Source organism: Anolis carolinensis, chromosome 6, assembly GCF_035594765.1.
Source record: "Anolis carolinensis isolate JA03-04 chromosome 6, rAnoCar3.1.pri, whole genome shotgun sequence".
Taxonomy (NCBI): Eukaryota; Metazoa; Chordata; class Lepidosauria; order Squamata; family Dactyloidae; genus Anolis; species Anolis carolinensis.
In genome coordinates, this window is record NC_085846.1 from 94388812 (window position 1) to 94409005 (window position 20194).

The following is a 20194-nucleotide window of genomic DNA, read 5'->3' on the forward strand; positions in this document are numbered from 1 at the left end:
GCTACAAACCTCCAGTATTGTGTGTTTTATGTTGATTGCTTATTGTTTTATGTTGTTTTTACACTTTTTGTATTTTGCATGTTGCACCTTGAGTGCTTTGTAAGCCGCTCCAAGTCCTGGGAGATGATGGCGCGGTATAAAGTTGATTATTTATTATTATTGTTTTTGCAAAATCATCAATTTATGCTTATATACAAAACCATTACAGCATAAAGGTGAAAAAATGCAAAAAAGGGCTTTATTATTTTAAATACAGTAGATGCTAATAAAGTTTCTACAAATATAACAAAAAGGTACTTGTATTTATATTCTTATTTACACAATTCAGTTTACGCTGTAACTTTGAGAAATGCAGAACTCCATCAGAGGCTCATGATCAAGAAAATGAGAGACTTCCCAGAATCCAAATGAAGATCAGCTTGAGCCTGCCTTTTTAAAACTTGGAAACCCCAAACAAGCCTAAAATCCAGCCTATCCTGATTTAATTTATGTCTCTCTCTTCATTTGGGCATATATTTAGAAAAGCATTTTGAAAAATGGTATCAGAAATCAATCAGATAGAGACTTGGAGATTACTTTTTGGTCATCTGGCCCAACAACTGAATTCAGACATTTTTAGTCAAGGCAGCTCAGTGTTTAAATTTTAAGTCTTAAGCACCAGTCGGTATATTGCACCATAAAATTTTTTTTAAGTTAACAAGTCAGTTATTTCACTAACAATTTAGACTGCTTGAAAAAAAAGTCTGATGTGTTGTCGAAATTTGGAATTTCAGTCGAAATCTAGAATTTTATCAGAAAATCACATGTAGGGCATTAATGAAATATTAAGGTCACCATTATATATTCAACATTTTAATTTGCACAAGTAAGTTTGTACTGAAACATAAAAATGCTTTGTCCACCAGTAAGGCAAAAGCAGATTGACTTTTCCTCTGTGAAATATAATCCTAAGTATGATTGTATACGCAGAAGGAAGTCTTCCCGAGTTCAGTACTTAAACTCCATGTATGTAAGCAGAGAACTGTAGCCTTAGGTATAACTATTATTCATTTTAAGGCCTGGGAAAGAAGTCATATCGGTGTTAAGTATATACACACTTAAGTCTACAGTCTGGAAGCTATTGACGTCCTACTTGTCACTGTGTTAGCGTCAAAGCCAGATCTGATCTTCTGTAGTCTTTTCCTGAGGCACGGGAAAAGCAGGATACATTTGCAAGCCAAAACCAAAACTGGAAGAACAACTGCTATCATGAATGTAGGGGGAGTGTACCATACAAACTGGCCTAAGTCGACCCATTTGTTCCATGCAAACACCAGGGCATGAACAGTGCACAGCAGCAGAGCTAGATATCCCATTTTGCTCTAGAAAGGAAGGAATAAAACAATGCATTAGCTTTTAAAAGTAAAAAGAAAATTGTAATAACTTAACGAATTCCAATCCTACGGGGAGGAAAACCAGTCTACACAAGATGCCTTTGGAATTACCCAGTGCCCAACTGACAAGGAACACTGGGGATTTTGAAGTGGATGCGCCATGTATAAATAGCCATGTTTAAATATTTGAAAGGATGTCATACTGCAGATGGAGTGAGCTTGTCTTCTGCTGCTCTAGAGACTAGGACATGGACGACGGAGTCAAATGATTGGAAAAGAAATTCCACTGAAACCTTAGAAAGAACTGTTGGAGGTTTTTACAAAGAGTATGTCATTTGTCAGCTGTGATACCTGCATAGCACTGGACTGGATGGCCTTATGGTGTTTTCCAACTCTTGTGTTTCTATGGTTTCTAAGTGTTTTCCTGCATTTACATCCTTTCAGATGGAAATATTAGAGACTAAGGTGCATCTACACTATAGAATTAATGCAGTTAGACACCACTTCAACTGCCATGGCTCAATGCATGGAATCCAGGGAGTTCTAGTTTTGCAAAGTCTTTAGACTTTTCAAAGTTGGACCCCCCGGTGGCGCAATGAGTTAAACCTTTGTGACTTGAAGATTGGGTTGCTGACCTGAAGGTTGCTGGTTCGAATCCAGAGAGAGTGCGGATGAGCTCCCTCTGCCAGTTCCAGCTCCCCACAAGGATGGTAAAACATCAAACATCCAGGCATCCCCTGGGCAACGTCTTTGCAGACAGCCAATTCTCTCACACCAGAAGCAACTTGCAGTTTCTCAAGTCACTCCTGACACACACCAATAAAAGCTAAAAAGTGCTGGTTTCTCACCAAACTACTGAGCTACGGCAGTTAAAGTAGTATCAAACTGCATTAATTCTACAGTGCAGATTCACCTTGAATCTCAAACCTATAATACACACTGTACGGTTCTCCAGGTAAAATAAGATCCATTATATTTACAATTACCTGAATGTAATGGAACTCTCTCCAGGTCAGTGACTGGCTGACAGATGGGATTGAGGTTACCGCCAGAAGAGCCAAGAGAGCAAGTCCCAGAATTCCCAGAGACACATAAATCTCCATTCTCCAGACATCATGTTCAATCCAGGCGTTTTCTTTTTTCTGCTTCACCTGTAAAGAGAATACTACATTTTTTAAAAGTGTCAAAATGATACTCCAAAGACTCAAATTTACTTAGGATTCAGGACTTTCCTAGGGATGCAATCACTCTTGTTTGAACATTTTATTTGAACACTCTAAAATGCAGTCTTTTTGCTGTTTATAGATACTGCATGGCCACATCTGTGTACGTCATTACATTAACCACAATGCTGAACAAAGCAAAGGCTCATAACAGCATTGTGACCCTTCCTTTAACTGCCTTGGTTTCATCTCATGCAATTGTGTGATTTGCAACTGAGGGAGTGACATTTCATTCTCATGTTCTAATGTCTCAGCATCCAACAAATCCCAAAACTCAATGACAGTTCGAGCGGAGCCAAAGTACATTTGTTGTTTGGCTAACTTTTTCCTCTTCTTCTGTGTACACTTATAAATTAAGTATGGACATATCCCTTGATCTTTAACTGAGCTATTGTCTCTAACAATGACCATGTAAATTGCATCAGACTCCATCAAAGGAAAGTGAATTGGCTTGCAAAATATTTACTTACTTCAGCAAAGTTCTGACCTCCAAGGAGGTCTGTTCCAATCCCCTTTTAACTTGATTTCCCCAGCAGGGCTGCTTTTATTCGCTGATGGAACAGAATTCCATCGAAGGCTAAATACAACCTCTGGCAGGTTGTAACACCAGGTAATGCTCTAAGAAACAGTATTTTAAGCAGCTAATCAGCAGGCATTCTTGACAGTTCTTGTCATCACGCCAGGGGAACCAATACTGTTCAGTTGTTTTTAAACAATGGCTGTAATAGATCTGTAAACAAGAACAAGCTCCAGCGATGTTGGCATTTACAGTGAAAACCTGGTTCTCAGAGGGCAAAGGGAGAAAAGAGCTCTGGAAACTTTAAGACGAGAGAATTATAGCCAAAACAATGTCCTGTCTCTCCCAATATTCACAAGAACTTCATAATATTCTACTCTATTTTTTTTAGTATCTCAGTGATCCCTATAGCTATTTCAGTTGCCACTACTATCAAAATCATACCATTTAGTAGCTATAGGTAAAGATTTTCCCCTGATGTTAAGTCCAGTTGTGACCAACTCTGGGGGTTGGTGCTCATCTCCATTTCTAAGCTGAAGAGCCGGCGTTGTCCGTACACACCTCCAAGGTCATGTGGCCGGCATGACTGCATGGAGCACCATTAGAGTTAGTAGTTATATATCATCATCATTATTATTGTTAATAACCGCCCTGAGTCCCCTTGGGAATGTATTTTATTCACTGAACCAAATTGGCACAAATACCCAATACGCCCAAATTTGAATACTTGGTGGGGTTGGGGGAGAATGATTTTGTTATTTGGGAGTTGTAGTTGCTGGGATTTATAGTTTACCTACAATCAAAGAGCATTCTAAAGTCCATCAACAATGGAATTGAACCAAACTTGGCACACATAACTCCCATGACCAACAGAAAATACTGGAAGGGCTTGATGAGCATTGACCTTAGGTTTTGGAGTTGTAGTTCACCTACACCCAGAGAGCATTGTGGACTCAAACAATGATGGATCCGGAACAAATTTGGCCCGAAAACTCAATATGCCCAAATTTGAACACTGGTGGAGTTTGGGGGAAATAGACCTTGCCATTTGGGAGTTGCAGTTGCTGGGATCTATAGTTTACCTACAATCAAAGAGACCCTTGATCCCCACAAACGATAGAATTGGGCCAAACTTTCCACACAGAACTCCCATGCCCAACAGAAAATACTGGAAGTGTTTGGTAGGCACTGACCTTGAGTTTTGGAGTTGTAGTTCATCTACATCCAGACTTCTCTGCCAAAGAGGTTCCTAAGACCATTAGAAATGTGTTTTCTGATGGTCTTTGGCAACCCCTCTGACCCCCCCTCGTGACCCCCCCCCCCCGGGGTCCTGACCCCCAGGTTGAGAAACACTGGTTTAGATATTTTATGGCACAACACACACACACACACACACACACACACACACAAAGACACACACACACAGTGGGGTACCTGTTGATATGCCCAGTTCAAGAGTTTGTATCTGTAAGATCTCCTCATTGGGTAGCACAAACTGTAGCAGGCATGCATTGAGGCAAAGAAGAAGCTGAGCAGCCCAAACTGTTTCCTGGATAACATCCATGTATCCAACCACTGTGGAAAACGTCTGTACTTGGTTCCATGATAGAACTGGAAACCTGCGGCCAGTATTCCCGGCAAATATACCAAGGCCAAAAGGGTGATTGAAACCACGGGCAAGACTTTGTTGATGACCAGGATTGGAATTTTGTAAAATACATTTTCTCGAGCAGTCACAAAAGGATAGATGACGTCCCTTAGACAAGTGTACATAAAGGTTAACGACGATAATACCAGGGCTATCTTCACTGGTAAATGCCATCGAGGGAAAAGGTCATATTTACAGTGTGCATTGGGAGGAGAGTCAAACTCATCGATATAGATTCTTTGATGAATATGAGGGAAATCGTCTGTTGTCAGTGAACCAGTTGCTTTTAGATCCGTGGCCTAAATGGGGAAAAGAACACACAACACATAAACGTAATATGGGCTTTAAAACACATATCAGAATTAGGAGGTCCCTGCATTGTTGCCCTTTACAAATCCACTTATACACACTCCATTGGAAGCTATTCTAATCTGTTCATGAAGTTCTAAATTACAGGAATTTGGCTACATTACTGGGGCTGAATGAAAAGAACTTGAGGTTGCACACTGATGCCCTTTTCACTTACAATTTTCAGCACCAGTTCATTTCAGGATGTTTGCTATCTTCTATGGATTTACTTTCTTCACCAATCCTTTGAAGTGAGGTGCAGCTTCAAAGACGTGAGAAAACTTTTTGGAGTTCACATTGAACATGAATGGAATCTGCAGGCTTTACAAACACAATAACTTGAAAAGGAAAGCTGTTTTTTAATCTTCTAGATAACTGTAGCTTGTTTGACTAGCAATTTTGAAGTGGACATTGCAGTAAAAAGGGGAACTAGGCTTGTTATGTGTCTATAAAGGTAGGGCTTCTCTATACTGCATTTCAGCATATGTCACTGAAATCGGTCGGCTAATGAAAAGCCCATTCAACTTTCTTCTTCTAGATATTTAACTAGTTCTTTACATCATCACTCAACACTTTGATCAAGTGCATTTTAAGTTATTTACATCAGGAGAGAGGGAGGATCAAACTCCAGTTATTCTATAATTCCCAGGCGTCCTCAATATTTTTTATTTACAGTTAAGTTATAGATAGGATGTACTTCTGTGTGTCATTCTTAATCAATAGTCCATAGGCTTTAGGTATAATTGTACTCTTTGAAGTCCATAAGTCATACTTCTCTAGTAAAGTACAAAAGCAGACACACATCCACCTCCTCTGAGGTCTGATGGAAACACTGAATACAAAATGGAGTCCTAAGTCTGAACATGCTCAGTACAGTCACATGTCTATAACCTCTCCCACACCAAAGAGGTACAGACAAACTGGCAAATCAACATACACATAGAATACAGGTTAGCAAATATATACATTAATAAATAAATAAATAGTGAGAGGCTTGGAAGATTGCTATTTCCAACAAGTTTGAAGCTCCCTTCAAACCACATTAAACGGGAAGCGTACAAGGGGCCTAAGTCTTACTCATATTTGATATACACATATATATTGTGACTTTCCTCCAAAGAACCCAGAGCTCTCCCTTCCTTCATATTTGAGCCTTGTAATAATCCTGTTAGATCAGGTGAAGGCACTAAATGGCCCAAGGTCACCCAGTGACATTATAACTGGCTGGGAACTTGGTCTCAGGGTGTGTCTACATTGCAGAATTAATGCAGTTTGACACCATTTTAACTGTCATGGCTCAATGCTATGGAATCATGAGTGTTTTGCAAGGTTTTTAGCTTTTTCTGCCAAAACGGGCCGCTGCCTCATCAAGCTTTATAAGTGCCATCATTCCACACCATTGAACCACGGCATTTACAGTGGTGTTTACTGCAAGATGGAGCCCCTACAAACAGTTATACTACACTATAATTACTTTTCCAAATGACCCAAGATTCATGTCCATATATGTTCTCAAAGGTTTAACTGACAATGGAGGAATGCAAATAAGGAGCTCATTTAGTTTAAACCCTTTGAACTTGGTAGCTCAGTGTTAGAAGGATTAAACTAAGAAGGAAACTTCATTGGAGAATGCAAGGATGGCCTCTTTATTTAAATCAGATGCCCAAATCCCTGAATTAGAGACAAATGTAAAAACCAGATACTAAAAATCAATGAGATTCTTAACTAGGAATTTACACCTGTTTCTAGGAATTTGTTTTCAGTATCAGAGCTATGCATTGAGCTTATCATTCTTTCAGAGAGACTCACCTTCTAGTGATTCCAAACTTTCTGTACCTCATAAGATTAATTCAGGTAGTAAAAGTCATTTTGCGATTGTTAAACAACTGGGAGCTGGAGATCCATGCTGATGGAGTGCAATTTAACCAGAGATCTATCAGCAGATCCTAATCTACCTTTAGTTCACCCTTGAGCCCAAATGGTAACAAACCATTTTTCCGGGTCTCTGCCTAGAAAACTAACAGTCTTGCTAAGGGTAACATAGCACTTGTTAACGGAAAAATATAGAGAGAGTGTGATTTTTTTTAAAGTACTTTAGTCGAGTCTGTTCTTAATTTCAAAAGGATGTAGTTAATCACTTAGGCATCTATATTTATTTCCAATTTGGATGAGATGAAGTCTGTTCAACATAATTTTTTCTTAAAAGCCTTAAGTGTTCCAAGAAACAGATTATAATGAGAATAAAATCTGGCTTCCCCTCCACCTTTTGCTTAGCAATGAAGTATGACTATGGCAGACTGATTTTCTTGCTAGCCCATTCACTGATTTTGTTTGCCTGGGAAGAAATGTTAAGTACCATATATACTCGAGTATAAGCCAAATTTTCAGTCCTTTATTAGTGCTGAAAAAATCCACCTCGGCTTATACTCAAGTGAGGGTCCTGGCTGGCTTATCTACGGGTCGGCTTATACTCGAGTATATAGGTAATCAGAGTTGGACAGTCTTATTAAAGTTTTATTATTATCTTAAATTAGTTTTACGTAAACATTCAAAAACATTTAACCTACTGATGCCTCAATTAATGTAATATTATTGGTATCTATTTTTATGTTTGAAATTTACCAGTAGCTGCTGCATTTCCTACCCTCCTCTTATACTTGTGTCAACAAGTTTTCCCATTTTTGTGTGTGGTAAAATTAGGTGCCTCAGCTTAGATTCAGGTCAGCTTATATTTTATTATTTATTTATTTACATCACTTTTACCCCGCCCTTCTCACCTGGAGGGACTCAGATCGGCTTATAACAGTCAGCAATTATATTGCCCAAAATACATTCAAGTATATATGGTCAGTCCAGTGTATGGTCTTGTAAAACCAGTAATGATGTAGCTCAGATTTGGGTTTCCCCTTAATGTCTTCTGTCAAAGGGCTATGATGGGACCATTTCCCTTTTAAAGCAAAGGAGTTAATTTTACCAGGCAAATAGATATGACCAAGGTGATAAACTATGATTAAATCATTTATATGCTAAACTTTCAGCCATTCCTAACCTCTCAACGCAATATCTTTCCAGATTGTCCCCTTAACAGCTTCAGATTTACTTGACTTAATGTCATTTAAATAATATTTCAATGAAGGAAGTTAAGGGAATACTTTACAAAGTTCCTAAGGAATGCCAGCTATGCCTTTTGGCTATATGATGGCAAAATACCAAATTATTATTATTTTATTAAGAATGTGTAAAATGTATTATCTAAACATATTGCTCCATTTGAAATGTTACTACATTACTAAATGCTTCAGATTATTATGTTGCTTTTAGAATAGCAAACTATCTTAAAGTTGGGCTGCTGTGAGTTTTCCGGTCTGTATGGCCATGTTCCAGAAGCTTTCTCTCCTTATTAAAAGGCCACACAGTCCGGGAAACTCACAGCAACCCAATGTTTCCAGTCATGAAAGCCTTCAACAATATATTAAAGCTGTTATGAAAGTGAGGCAGGGGACCGTAATAAATTTCTGGTTTTAATGAAAATTTGCCAGACACTGTCTTGGTTATTGATTTGAAATTCAGACTTTATATTAGTTCTGAACAGTTCTTAGTCTTACTGATGAATTAGGTTCCTACTGTATTGCTTAGTTTAATTGAAGGAAGTTTTATAATTTTATTTGACAGTTTGTAGGCTTTCTGATTAATGTGATTAATAATCTCATTTACTTATGTTTGTTTTTAAAGTAAGTTTATGGTATCCTTTTTATCATGTCTTCAAGTGCCTGGCTGTCTCATGCATAATAAACATCTACAATATTTATAATACTAACAAAACTGAAATATTGGAATAGTATAGCAAGACATTTCAGAGTGTAGGGGCCAAACAGCTTGCCATAAAATTAAAATACTTGTCTTGTTTGTCACCCCAATAAATATAAATGCACACATAAAGGAGGTTACCGAATTGTTCAAATTCTCCCATGTCCTTTCAGGATCTGTTTTCTGATCTTCATCTGCATCCATGTTTCTGATCAATTTCCGTTCCCCCTTTTATAGAAAGATGATTTCTGAAAGACAATTTCATATGAGGCTTTTGAGATTTTTTTATAGGGATGCAGCATTATGATTTCAAGCACATGGCTGGAGTTTTATGAGCACTGCTTAATTTGTTTGTGCAGATCAGCAAAATTTCTAGCACTGACTAAGACTTTCTGTGTTGGAAGCTGAAAACATATTTGTGAAAGTTATACAATTATAAGCTTTCTTCTCTTGAGCCTGAGCCTTCATTCTGTTCTACCAGTATATTTTCAAACCAGTTTGAATGTTAAAAGTGTACATTTAATTTTTAAAAATTAAAGTGAACAGGATTACTATACATACAGTGGGCAAGTTGTGATAAGTTAGATCCCTTCCACACAGCTGAATAAAATCCCACATTATCTACTTTGAACTGAAATATTTGGTAGTGTGGACTCAGATAACCCAGTTCAAAGCCGATATTGTGGGATTTTGTCTTGATATTCTGGGTTATATGGCTGTGTGGAAGGGCCCCCAGACTTCTTGAAATCCTGAATAACACATTAGTCCATATTGCTGCCTGATCCAAGTACAAGAAACTCTCTCCAAGTTCAAGAAACTACAAACCATGTTCCAGCCTTGGTTTATCATTGTATCTAAATCTGGTAGTCTGCCTTCTCTTCCCTTTAGCAAACTGGAGGAACAGCCAAAGGTTTGTTCTTGATTTAAACTCTTTGCTTTGTTGGAGGTCAAGCAACGACACTAACTCTGGTTTGTTGGAGGTCAGACATCACAATAAACAAACCATGATAAAACATCCATGGTTTGTTCCAACTACTCCCATTTGAAGTGTAAAAGATATGCACTAGCAAGCTGCTTGTTGAATCCTGGCTTATGGTCATATGGGGCCCTTCCACACAGCCCTATATCCCAGAATATCAAGGCGGAAAATCCCACAATATCTGCTTTGAACTGGGTTATCTGAGTCCACACTGCCATATATTCCAGTTCAAAGCAGAAAATGTGGGATTTTCTGCCTTGATATTCTGGGATATAGGGCTGTGAGAACGGCCCATGATCAGGGCCTATCAGAAGTATCTCAGGTTAGGGTTGCCACAAAATCCTTTAATAGAAAAGAATAACTTCATTGTCATTCTACAACAAAATTAAATGTTTTCCCCAGCACACATCACAAAAACAACACTTTTCTATTGCAGTCCCATCCACAAATATTCCAAATAATACAGAGTTCTAAAGGCACCCTTTAAAAATTTTCCTGCATGAATTACCTGCAAAAGGTTTCATTGAATACATTTTGAGCTGTGAAAACCTCTTTTTCAAAACATTATAAGAAGGGGTAAAAACAAAGTATGTTTCCCTTAAAAGCAGAAGATTTAATTGAGCTCAAAGAGGATGGAAATAAATAGGATATTTTCTGGAAGATAACTGAGGCCTGTGTTACTTATGTAGGGTACGATAAAAGAAAAGAAAAAGTATGTATTATTGCTTGTTGCTACCATAAAAACCCCCGACAGTCACACCACCATAAACCCCTTATACATAGTATGTTTGGTAAAACAAACCCAGACTGCTTAAGCAAGCAGTAATTTCAGACTTTTTACAGGAAAACTGACATCATTGTCTTGCTTTAGTCTGTGCTCATGCTGAGATACAAACACATTTTGCAGTGAATAAAATCCATTCAAAAGGCAAGTTTTTTAGATTCTGCCCACTACAGAAGTGGACCACTACTGGTAGTTGCAATGCAGTAGAAATACAATTCCTTGATCACAGTTTCACATAGCCTCAGGGTCCTCAGGGTTCGCATGGGCGATAGAAGTGAAAATATTAGGACATGTTGTTCCAATACTTCCCTGTTATTTATTTTGGCATTTGCAATATGCTAGGTGTTACCCACTGGCAGACGTTAGCAGTCACTGCCTAGAAAACTAACAGTCCACCACAGTTGTATTAGAGAGAGGGAGAGAGATAAAAATCATGGAGAGTCAAGCAATAGTTTTCAGCAGACAGATAATCAATAAACATTGTCTACTGAAGCCAGTAAGTCCTTGTGGCTCAAGGGATTTAGAGACCACAACATACATATTACTATGCTCTAAATTTATCATGGCAGTAGGAAAGAATTAAGTCAGTGTTACTTACATAAGCATTCTAGAAGAAAGAATACTTTCCAAAGTGATTTGATACAGCTTTGAGATGTTATCTTTTTAGGCTACAACTGCCAGAACCCTGCAAGTACCATTGCCAAAGGCCATGCATGTTAGTGGATTCTGGATGTTGTAGTCCAAAAAAGTAGTACAGTAGAGTCTCACTTATCCAACATAAATGGGCCGGCAGAACGTTGGATAAGTGAAAATGTTGGATAATAAGGAGGGATTAAGGAAAAGCTTATTAAATGTCAAATTACGTTATGATTTTACAAATTAAGCACCAAAACATCATGTTTTACAACAAGTCTGCCACTTGTTTGGGAGTGTGGCTGCACTTGTGTTGTCGTTGGGCATGTTGGCCCGCTGCGCACTGCTGCCTTGAGAAACAGCTGTGGATCTGGGTGGGAGGCAGACTGCGTTGGATAATACAGAACGTTGGATGAGCAAAGGTTGGATAAGCGAGAGACTACTTTATTTCAAAGCACTGGTAGCTGTTGATAAGGTTGCAGAGCTTTTTGTGTTGCAGTTAAGCAGGGCCCACCCAGTCCTTGGGGAGAGTGAGACATTTGCATCAGAGAGCAGATGCTGGGAGCTCATATCAGAGAGACACAACACAAGCAAGATAATCTATTTTAGAGACTGAATCAGAAGATATGTCTACATGCAAATTATTAGCTATACAGTATAGAGATGTTTATTAAGGTGAATGGGATATAGGCCTTTTCATTTCCCAAATACTCTACTGGTAGTCAACACTTAAGGGGATACAGTGTTCCCTCACTATTTCGCGGTTGCTTTGCGTGGATTCACTGTTTTGCGGTTTTTCAATAAACTCTAAAAGAATATTATAAACCATAAAAAATTACAATTTACAGCCCAAGGAAGGGAGGAAGGAGAAGCTGAAGAGAGAGAAAAGGAGCCCAAGCGGCAACAGGAGAAGGAGGTGATTTATCAACACACGATTGGTTGATAAAGACTTAAAATAGTGTATAACTACTAAAATAATGTATAAATATTAAAATAAATACAGTGTCCCTACTTCGCAGATTTTCACTTATTGTGGGTGGTCCTGGAACCTAACCCCCGTGATAAGTGAGGGAACATGCACCACACTGTGTTGAACTTTAACTGACATGGCTGAAAATATTACTTCTACTTCAAATCTGAGGAGCACTCAGCATATTGCAATGGTTAATAACATGGAATATAACACTATTATTATCATCTGACCTGAAGTCAACTTCGACTTCTGGTGGTTTTATGAACAAAAGACCTTCAAGTCAACCTGTCCACAATAGCCCTGCTCAGATCTTGTAGACTCAGGACCCTTCCACACAGCCATATAACCCAGAATATCAAGGCAGAAAATCTACAATATCTGTTTTGAACTGGAATATCTGAGTCCACACTGCCAGAAAATCCAGTTCAATGTGGATTTTATACAGCTGTCTGGAAGGGGTCTCAGTGTCATTGCTTTCCTAATAGATGGCCTCATCATATGGAGGATTTTCCCAGTCGTAGGACACTTCATCTCCATTTCAAGAATAAGAGACATGGAGCCCATCACGTGCTGTTTGCTTACTTCTGGCCATCATCCGTTGCCCTTCATCCTTGAAATGGAGATGAAGCATGCTGAAAGGAGGGAGTTTAAAACACGGGTGAGTAATCGTGTTCTGAGCCCCTAGCACACAACAGAACTGCCACTAACACTAAAAAAATATATGTGATGAGATCTGACAGATTTGTCCGTTATGAACTGTTTCAGTGACAGGGAGAAATGGGCGTTCGTTATCACTTTATTGTCACTGCATTTTCTCTTTAATAGTACTCTAGGCTCCATAAGAAGTGGTGGATTTCTCTGTTATGCTCCATTTTATGAAGTGCCTCTCCATGATCCTTCTGTTGTTTAAAGTGGTTAAGATAATGTGGGTCCTATTGAAATAAGTATTTTTAAAATGCGCTAATCTACTCTAGAGGGAAATTACCAAATTGAAAGGAGTGTTAAAAGTGGAGGGAAGGTTCAATTGAAATAAATGTTGAAAGTGGAGTTAAAATTCTGCTTGTCTACTCAAGGAGAGGAATTCAAACAGAAGAGGGGAAGATCCCATTGAAAGGAGTGTTTTACAACTGTGACATGGGAGGAGACATTGCCTCCTCTGGTATGCGGGGCTTTGGGGAGGGCAAGGGATCCCACTGAAAAAAGAGTTTTCAGAGTGGTGTCCTGTCTCCTTTAGTGTAAGGGGCTTTGGGCATGGCAAGGGATCTCTTGGCTTTTCAGTACTGAAGTTTTCCCTGATTTTTTTAAAAAAGGAGAGGGCAGAGAAAAGCATTCCCCTTGTGATGGTTCCAAACACAGGCAACAACGGGTACTACTATATCTGGGAAAAAGGTAATTCCTTGTTTGTAACTTAGAATACCGCATACCTTGGGGTGCTTTGACATGTCTATTTTCACAAGGTCTATATAATTTATGATTTATATCTTATAAAGAGCACAACATTAGACAAATTTCCTTTCATTTTCTATTTCTGTTAAGAATACCTGAAGCAGAGCCATCAATAAAGAAATTATAAAACATTTGCCACTTACCAGAAGGAGGGTTACCGAAACTGGGATAAAACTCGGGAACCAGTTGTAAACGGCGTAAACAGATATATAACCAGCTACTCAGGATCTACATCAGCATTGATTCTGTCTCCTTGGCTTTACTATTGATTCTAAACCTGTAGAGTCCTGAGGAATCCTTCCAGAACTGCAGAGACTTATATCATCTTGTTTGATTTATAATATTGAGTTTGATACTTTTGGGTTATATACCATAGGACTGAGCATTGATTCTGTGAATGTAATATATATATGATGCTCTAATATACATATTGTGTACTAGGCGGGGTATAAAAATAAATTTATTATTATTATTATTATTATTATTATTATTACTTATGTTTTGAACCATTATTGTGTTTTGTATAGCTCATTACATTAACAATGGGTAAAAACCTGGAGAGAGAAACATGTGTGATGGAAAGACAGAATTTGAAACGGACGATTGGGGATCTAACAATACGATTCCCTTTGCTAGACAGACAGTCCCCAACGCTTCTCAAGTTCCATGCGATGAGGTCCTGAATCTATGTATCCATTTGAAATGTGGTCTCCCTCTTACCCAAGGTCATCCAGTGGGTTTTCATGGTTGAGCAGGGATTTGAACTCTGCTTTCTGGAGATATAATCCAGCATTCAAACTACAATGCCAAACTGGTTTTCTATGCTATTATATACACAGGTTAATGAACATGGGTAGGTCTTGTACTTGCTGCAGTTCACTGCAACATCTGTGTCATGCTTGTTTTCTTGCCACAGATACAACACTATTGTGCTGTATCTGTAGTAATAGCAAGGAAGAAAACTGTGGTTGTGGAGTCTTGAAGCTTGTGCAGCTACACTTTATCTTATCAGGGAAGGTGACGCTGTTCTGGAAAGTGTGAAGCAGACACTTTTGGAAAAGCAAGAAATAGGAGAAGCTGCTAGGGAGGGCAACAATTTAAAAACATAAGAGGAGGGTTCTTTGAGGAATGTGCCACTCAAGAGCAGAGCCATCAAATATCGTGCCTCAAGCTTGGAACTACACAACTTGTGAGGCACAGGGACAAGAGACTCACAACTTTGAAGTCACAGGCCCCTTCTACACTGCCATATAATCCAGATTATCAAAGTAGATAATCCACATTATCTGCTTTGAACTGGATTATATGAGTCTACACTGCCATATAATCTAGTTCAAAGCAGATAAACTGATTTTATCTGGTAGTGTAGCCATAGAAGCAACATGAGGGGATTCCACAGATAGAAAAGTTATTGCTAATTCCTAAAGGAAGAAGAGATGTGTAGTGGTAGTAATGAGTTGTAGTCGAAAACAGTGAAATTTCTCCAAAGTTTTAGCTTCACAGCAGTCCAAGATTTGATCCTGTAGTTCTCCTTCCTGGATGTCTGCTGAGGCAGCACAACTCTTGCTCCAGGCAATTACATAGATATGTCTACAGATATGTCTCCTGACTTTGCTCCTCTGCCAATACCAATGGTATTAAATAATAAGAGATGCAGATTCCTATATGTTAATAACTTGCTGAGCAGTGTTGCATTAGTAATAAACATGGCAGCATCACTGCAAAAAAGAATCTGGGAAATTTCATAAAAGCAGAAAGACTTCAGAAAGTAACAGAGGGAAGAAGATCCAAACAGTTCAGTGAAGGTCCTTCCACACAGCCATATAACCCAGAATATCAACACAGATAATCCACAATATCGGCTTTCAACTGGGTTATGTGTCCACACTGCCATATAACCCAGTTCAAAGCAGATAATGTGGGATTTTATACAGCTGTGTGGAAGGGGGCCGAGTGTTGAGGATAGGAGTTGATTAGAGAGTGCATCTGCACTATGGAATGAATTCAGTTTGACACCTTTTGAACTTCCATGGCTCAGTGCTATGGAATCATGAAAACTGTAGTCCTACCAGGTCTTTAGTAATCTCTGCTGGTACCTGAAAGCTGTGAGTGGTGATGCAACAGGGCATTGAGGCTGGTAGCCGGAACAGGAGGGGAAAATACAACTATTTCCCAATTGCGGAATTTTCCCAGTTTTGGAACATTTTAGTCTGCATACTTTGCCTCCACGATTCCAAAAAACAAACCAACTACTTCTCCTCAACTTCGCAACACAACTCTTGTTCCGCACAAGACCTTTTGCCAAAGCTAGCAGCTCGGATTTTTAAACCCTACAAACCCAAACAAGTTTTGTTTGTGTTGGTACTCTAGTTCTGTGTCTCATCCATGAGACCCAGGCTGCATCTACATTGCTGAATTAATGAAGCTTGATCCTACTTTGACTGCCAAGGCTCAATGCTATAGAATCATGGGTTTGTAATTTGGTGAGGCACACTCTTTGACAGATAGCTAAAGATCCTGTAAAACTACAACGACAAACTGAGCCCCTGGTGGCGCAATGGGTTAAACCCTTGTGCCGGCAGGACTGCTGACCGACAGGCCATCGGTTCGAATCCAGGGAGAGCAGGTGAGCTCCCTCTGTCAGCTCCAGCCCCCCATGCAGGAACATGAGAGAAGCCTGCCATAAGGATGATAAAACACCAAATATCCAGCCGTCCCCTGGGAACGTCCTTGCAGACGGCCAATTCTCTCACGCCAGAAGCGACTTGCAATTTCTCAAGTCGCTCCTGACACGAAGAAACTACAACTTCCATGATTCCATAGCACTGAGCCTCGATAGCACTGAGCTGTCAAATTGCATCCATTATACATTGTAGACATACCTCAAGATAACCCAGGTCCCATCTTCACTGCAGTTTGAAACTGCATTATATAGTTTTTGTAGACTCATATAATAGAGTTTTACTGCATTGTATGAGTCTACACCAGTGGTTCCCAACCTTTTTTTGACCAGGGACCACTTGACCAGGGAGCACTCTTCAACATTAGTACCAAAAGGGTTACGAATCAGTTTTTGGTCAACTTTAGATTGGTTTTGGTTATTTGGGGTGATGATTCAGAAAATTGCATTGGATAGACCACATCAGCTCTAGTTTCTGATACAGAACATATGCCATCCAGTAGTTGCCATCTGTTCGCCCAGAGAAAACCATATTTAATAATCTAGTGCTGTGGTCTATCCAATGGAGTTTTCTGAATCAGCACCCCAAATAACCCCAGGAACAGGCCTAAAAACAAAAACACCAAGACTTTTTTTCATTGGGCTGTTATTATTTGCAGTAGTAACGGTGAGGACTTGGACCATATTTTAGTTCTTGTGGACCACTGGTGGTCCATGGACCACAGGTTGGAAACCACTGGTCTACACTGACCATATAATTTTCAAACTGCCTGATATGATGATTTAGATGGAACCTCTGCCTCGTTCCAGAAATGGGTACCTTGTGATGCCAAGCAAGTAAGCAAGAACTTCACGGGTTCTTGCTCCATCTTTGGCTGCATCTACACCATAGAATACAGTTTGATCCCACTTTAATTACCATGTAATCCTGGAAGTTGTAGTTTAGTGACGCACCAGCACTCTTTGGCAGCAAATGCTGTAGCCTTTTTAAAACTACAACTCCCTGGATTCCCTAACATTGAGCCATGGCAGTCCAAGTGGGACCAAACTGCATTAAAGTGATGCCAAACTGCATTAATTCTACAGTGGGAGATTGTGTATCCCAAAGCATCTTCTCTGTTCCCAAAATGTGTACCTTGTTTGGCTGCTGTGAGTTTCCCGGGCTGCATGACCATGTTCCAGAAGCATTCTCTCCTGATGTTTCACTCACATCTATGGCAGGCATCCTCAGAAGTTGTGAGGTTTGTAGGAAACTAGTCGAGTGGGGTTTATATACCTATGGAATCATGTCCAGGGTGGGAGAAAGAACTCTTGTCTGTTTGAGGTAGGTGTGAATGTTGCAATTGGCCACCTTGATTAGCATTGACTAGCCTTGCAGCTTCAAAGCCTAGCTGCTACTGCCTGGAGGAATCTTTTGTTAGCAGGTGATTCGTTGGCCGTGATTGTTTCTTCTCTGGAATTTCCTATAAACTTCACAAACTCTGAGGATGACTGCCATAGATATGGGCAAAACGTCATGAGAGAATGCTTCTGGAACATGGCCATACAGCCCGGAAAACTCACAGCAACCCAGTGATTCCGGCCATGAAAGCCTTCAACCACACATTGTGTACCTTGTGGTGCAAAGCAAGAAAGCAAGCAAATGATGGGAGTGTTGTTGAAGGCTTTTATGGCTGGAATCACAGGGTTGTTGTGTGTTTTCCGGGCTGTATGGCCATGTTCCAGAAGCATTCTCTCTTGACGTTTCGCCTACGTCTATGGCAGGCATCGTCAGAGGCTGCGAGGTACGATGGGGTCTTGCTCTATAGTTGCTACTATCAAAATACAGTAGAGTCTCACTTATCCAACATTCACTTATCCAATGTTCTGGATTATCCAATGCACTCTGCCTCCCACCCAGATCCACAGCTGTTTCTCTGGGTAGCAAGGACTAAACTTTTAACACATTTAATTTCTGACAATGTTGTTACGGTACGTTCATTTTATGCAATTCTATATTTGTAGTCAATTTGTTGGTAGCCAATGTTTTTATAGTCAATGTTTTCAATACACTGTGATGTTTTGGGGCTAAATTTATAAATACAGTAATTACTACATAATGTTAACCGTGTATTGAACTGCTTTTTCTGCCAATTTGTTGTAAAACATGATGTTTTGGTCCTTAATTTGTAAAATTATAATGTAATTTGACATTTAATAGGCTTTTCCTTAATCCCTCCTTATTATCCAACATTTTCACTTATCCAACGTTCTGCCGGCCTGTTTATGTTGGATAAGAGAGACTCTACTGTATATTAAAGGGGCCTCTGGTGGCGAAGTGTGTTAAAGCGCTGAGCTGCTGAACTTGCGGACCAAAAGGTCCCAAGTTCAAATCCCGGGAGCAGAATGAGCGCCCACTGTTAGCCCCAGCTCCTGCCAACCTAGCAGTTCGAAAACATGCAAATGTGAGTAGATCAATACCTACTCTGGCGGGTAGGTAATGGCGCTCCATGCAGTCATGCCAGCCACATGACCTTGGAGGTGTCTATGGACAACGCTGGCTCTTCGGCTTAGAAATGGAGATGAGCACCAACCCCCAGAGTCAGTCACGATTGGACTTAACGTCAGGAGAAACCTTTACCTTAGTGTATTTTAAAAATAATCTTTGCTACTGTCAATCCATATACAGTAGAGTCTCACTTATCCAAGCCTCGCTTATCCAAGCCTCTGGATAATCCAAGTCATTATTGTAGTCAATGTTTTCAATATATCATGATATTTTGGTGCTAAATTCATAAATACAGTAATTACAACATAACATTACTGCGTATTGAACTACTTTTCCTGTCAAATTTGTTGTATAACATGATGTTTTGGTGCTTAATTTGTAAAATCATAACCTAATTTGATGTTTAATAGGCTTTTCCTTAATCCCTCCTTATTCTCCAAGATATTCGCTTATCCAAGCTTCTGCTGGCTCGTTTAGCTTGTGAGACTCTACTGTATTTATATATTTGATTAAAATATTAAAAATAATATTTGAGAATATTTATATATTTGATTAAAATATTAAAAAAATAATCTTTGCTGCTGTCGATCCACATACGTTTTGTTTATGCTTGCTAAAATAAATCAAAAATAAAAATCCTGTTTGCCTTGTTAGGGCGGTAAAAACCCAAGAAGACAGGAAAGGCACCCATGCAATCAGTAAGTAAGTAGGTGAGACCTGGCAGTGCCTTGAAAGCCAGAGGCGAGGAGAGGAGAGGGATGGAGGGCGGCAGGCTGGGCAAATATTTGCCGGAGCAGCGACGTGTCCTTCCTTCTCCCGGGCTTGGCTGTGCTCCGGGGACCAAGGGGCTACTCACATCCGAGGCGCGTCCAGAGAGCAAAGACAAGGGCGACTTCTCTCTCGCCTTCTTCTCCGCGCTCGCCGAGGTGAACTTTCCTCCCCTTCTCTGGGATCCTGCTTCGAAGTCTGGTTTAAGAGCTTGGAGCCCGGCGTCTCCTTTCAGCCCCGGAGGGCGGCCTGGCTCGGCGTGGAGCCGCTCTCCGGCCCGCCCTCCGCCCTTCCCGCCTCCTCGCCTCGGCCCCGCCTTTCTCGGCTGCATCTACACTGTGGAATGAATGCAGTGTGACACCGCGCAATGCTGTGGGGTCCTGGGAGCTGTAGTTCTGCAAGGTCCTTAGCTTTCTCTGCCCTGTGGAATGGATGCAGTTTGATACCTCGTAAAATGCTTCGACTCAATGTTATGGGGTCCTGGGAGCTGTAGTTTTACAAGGTACAGTAGAGTCTCACTTATCCGG

General features: G+C 39.9%; 1 protein-coding gene across 2 annotated transcripts; it reads right to left on the reverse strand.

Annotated features, from left to right (window-relative positions):
- Window positions 1-219: 219 nt before the first annotated feature.
- Window positions 220-19973, reverse strand: steap1 (STEAP family member 1). Of its 2 annotated transcripts, none has more exons than XM_003221963.4 (5): window positions 19756-19973; window positions 9058-9164; window positions 4548-5060; window positions 2360-2524; window positions 220-1361 (listed from the first exon to the last, which is right to left on the reverse strand). In XM_003221963.4, the coding sequence occupies exons 2-5, from the start codon at window positions 9118-9120 to the stop codon at window positions 1104-1106; spliced, it is 999 nt and encodes a 332-aa protein (XP_003222011.1). In that variant the 5' UTR covers window positions 9121-9164; window positions 19756-19973; the 3' UTR covers window positions 220-1103. The 2 variants fall into 2 exon arrangements, with proteins under 2 accessions (XP_003222011.1, XP_008110700.1); XM_008112493.3 differs by lacking the exon at window positions 19756-19973 and adding an exon at window positions 19617-19748.
- Window positions 19974-20194: the final 221 nt, after the last annotated feature.

What these genes read in the sequence shown, in the direction of transcription:
- steap1 (XM_003221963.4), bottom strand. Translation starts at nt 9,120, where the DNA reads ATGGATGCAGATGAAGATCAGAAAACAGATCCTGAAAGGACATGGGAG. An exon ending in GGGAGAATTTGAACAATTCG is followed by an intron (nt 5,061 to 9,057) that starts GTAACCTCCTTT and finishes TTCCCCATTTAG; the next exon opens with GCCACGGATCTAAAAGCAAC. An exon ending in GAGAGTTCCATTACATTCAG is followed by an intron (nt 1,362 to 2,359) that starts GTAATTGTAAAT and finishes CTTCCTTTCTAG; the next exon opens with AGCAAAATGGGATATCTAGC.